General features: G+C 38.9%; 1 protein-coding gene across 1 annotated transcript in view; it reads left to right on the top strand.

Annotated features, from left to right (window-relative positions):
- PKD2 (polycystin 2, transient receptor potential cation channel) overlaps nucleotides 1-2,428 on the top strand; it is an 83,498-nt gene that overhangs the window by 76,294 nt on the left and 4,776 nt on the right. Inside the window, exon 14 of the mRNA XM_007951699.2 lies at nucleotides 1,339-1,502. Within this exon, the coding sequence (XP_007949890.2) occupies nucleotides 1,339-1,502 (164 nt within the window). The remainder of the gene's footprint in view (nucleotides 1-1,338; nucleotides 1,503-2,428) is intronic.

The raw sequence follows: 2,428 nt of genomic DNA, 5'->3' as shown, positions 1-2,428 counted from the left end.
GGGTTTGAACCACCAGCCTTCTGGTTAGCAGTCAAGTGCTTTAGCCACTATGCTACCAGAGCTCCTAGAGGTCTATATTAGGACAGGATAATTCAGTCCAGCACCTACAGTGTATCAAACACCATACCAAGTGGTGGGCTATTGAAAGAGTCAGTCCTTCTCATTCCATCTTTCTCCCTCTTGTTCTCTGCACACAATGTGTCATGTACATGTGTGTGCACTCACACGCACAATACCTGCCCTTATGTCAAAGCCCATCATAGTCTAATGGAGAAGACACATAAAAGAGATAATGTAAAGATTCCTAAGTACTATGAAAGTTTAATAAAGCTGGAGTTTGAAAAAAATAAACAAGCTAGGTTAGTAATTTTGTTAATAAGCTTATGTATTAGTATCCTGCTTTTTCCAAAAAAGATATATATACAACAATATTATAAAAATGCAATAAGTTAGCATAAATTTAAAGAAAACAAGAGGAATTAAGTAAAACGAAAGAGAAAATATAAAACTAGACCACGGATGAAGCTGAAAAGTGCTTTCTATGAAACACGTATGCTTATTAAGATTGAGTTACAAATTGGGCCCTAAGCTTCGTAGTAGTCAGCTTGAAAAGAGAAACCTGATAAGTTATATAGTTCACAATGTCTGTGAGGGGATAAAAAAGGGAACTCTGAGAAGATAAGTATTATTCTGGCTAATTACCTATTCTTTAAAGAATTAACGGTTATAGTTGAATATTTGAATATATCAGAAAAATAATGAAAAGATTTAGCATTAACTTCAGAAATCAATGGCGAAATCAAAAACTCTATGGTATATTGCAGTACAGAGAATACCAATGAATATTGTTAACAAAAACCACATTCCCATGAGTAGATAGTCTATAACATCGGTTACTGTGTGCTGCTGTACAGAATGGTCCTGGAACGTGACCAAGGTTTCACCAGTCGTAGTGAAATGTGAACAGAAAAATAATGGGTAAATTTTTCACAAGGCTGTATTTAGCCAAAATGCTTATGCTGAGATTATATACTTCCTGCTTCAGATCTATTAAAATGTTCTATCTTTATGGAAACAAGGTGATAATGTATTTCTCTGTTTACTTTTGCCTCTGCTTTGTTGTGTTTTTCGTGTTTTTTCTTGTCCAAACAAAAAGCTCACAACTCCTTGCTGGTTATTAAAATTTATTTTGAAAATTTGCCAACCTGTTAAATATAAAAGTGTAGAGATGACAGTCAGGTTTTAACCACAAGGAAATCCTAGGTAAATGGCACACAGGGTTTCCTATTTGCTTGAGTCCTCAATGTTCTTCACACTAATTGGCCTCGTGTTCTTCAGGAGGACCTGGACTTGGATCACAGCTCCTTACCTCGTCCTATGAGCAGCCGAAGTTTCCCACGAAGCCTGGATGATTCTGAGGAGGATGATGATGAAGATAGTGGGCATAGTTCCAGAAGGAGAGGAAGCATCTCCAGTGGGGTTTCTTATGAAGAGTTTCAAGTGTAAGTATAAATGATTTGGCAGAATTTAGGTTGACAGGAGTCCAAATAAGACCAAGCAATTCACCCCACCCCCTCAATTCACACTTTCTCATTAGTAATCATTGGTTCTGTTGTATAACTTTTATTGTTTGTTTGTTTTTACACTCTTTAAAAAAAGTAGTACTGCCAGCCACTCCTCAGAAGGAAGGTTGGGCAATCTGTTTCTGTAGTGATACCGCCTTGGAAACCCAAGGAGGGGTCTCTGTCAGTCAAGTCTGACTTGATGGCACATAACAACAATGTAAAAGTGGTATGTTCATTATAGGAAAAATAGGAAATAAAGAAAAGCAAAAGAAAGCATTAAGATGTCCTATATCATGCATGGGGAGCTCTGGTAGCATAGTGCCTAAGGCACTTGACTGCTAACCAGAAGGCTGGTGGTTCAAACCCACCAGCCACTCCTCAGAAGGAAGATGGGGCAATCTACTTCAGTAGTGATACAGCCTTGGAAACCCAAGGAGGGGTCGCTATGAGTTGGGTCCAACTCCATGACACATAACAACAACAGTAACAACAACATATTATGCATGAATCTCTGGCTCATTGATTTTCAACAAGGGTGCCAAAACCATTAATCAGGAAAGAAGAGTCTCTTCAACAAATGGTGCTGGGACAGCTGGATTTCTATATTCAAAAGCATGATGTAGAACCCCTACTTCCATTATAAAACCAAAAAAACCAAACTCACTGCCATCGAGTCAATTCTTATAGTGACCCCCACTGGGTTTTCAAGGCTGTAAGTCTTTACAGAAGCAGACTACCCAGTCTTTCTTCCATAGAGCGGCTAATGTGTTCGAACCTCCAACCATCTGGTTAACAGCCAAATGTCTTAACTACTACACCACCAGAGCTCCGAGTCGGCCCCGACTCATAGCGACCCCTCCTTG

Source organism: Orycteropus afer, unplaced genomic scaffold (genome assembly GCF_000298275.1).
Source record: "Orycteropus afer afer isolate SDZICR_OR568_19922 unplaced genomic scaffold, OryAfe1.0 scaffold00309, whole genome shotgun sequence".
Lineage (NCBI taxonomy): Eukaryota > Metazoa > Chordata > Mammalia > Tubulidentata > Orycteropodidae > Orycteropus > Orycteropus afer.
This window is presented reverse-complemented; position numbering and strand designations above follow the sequence as displayed.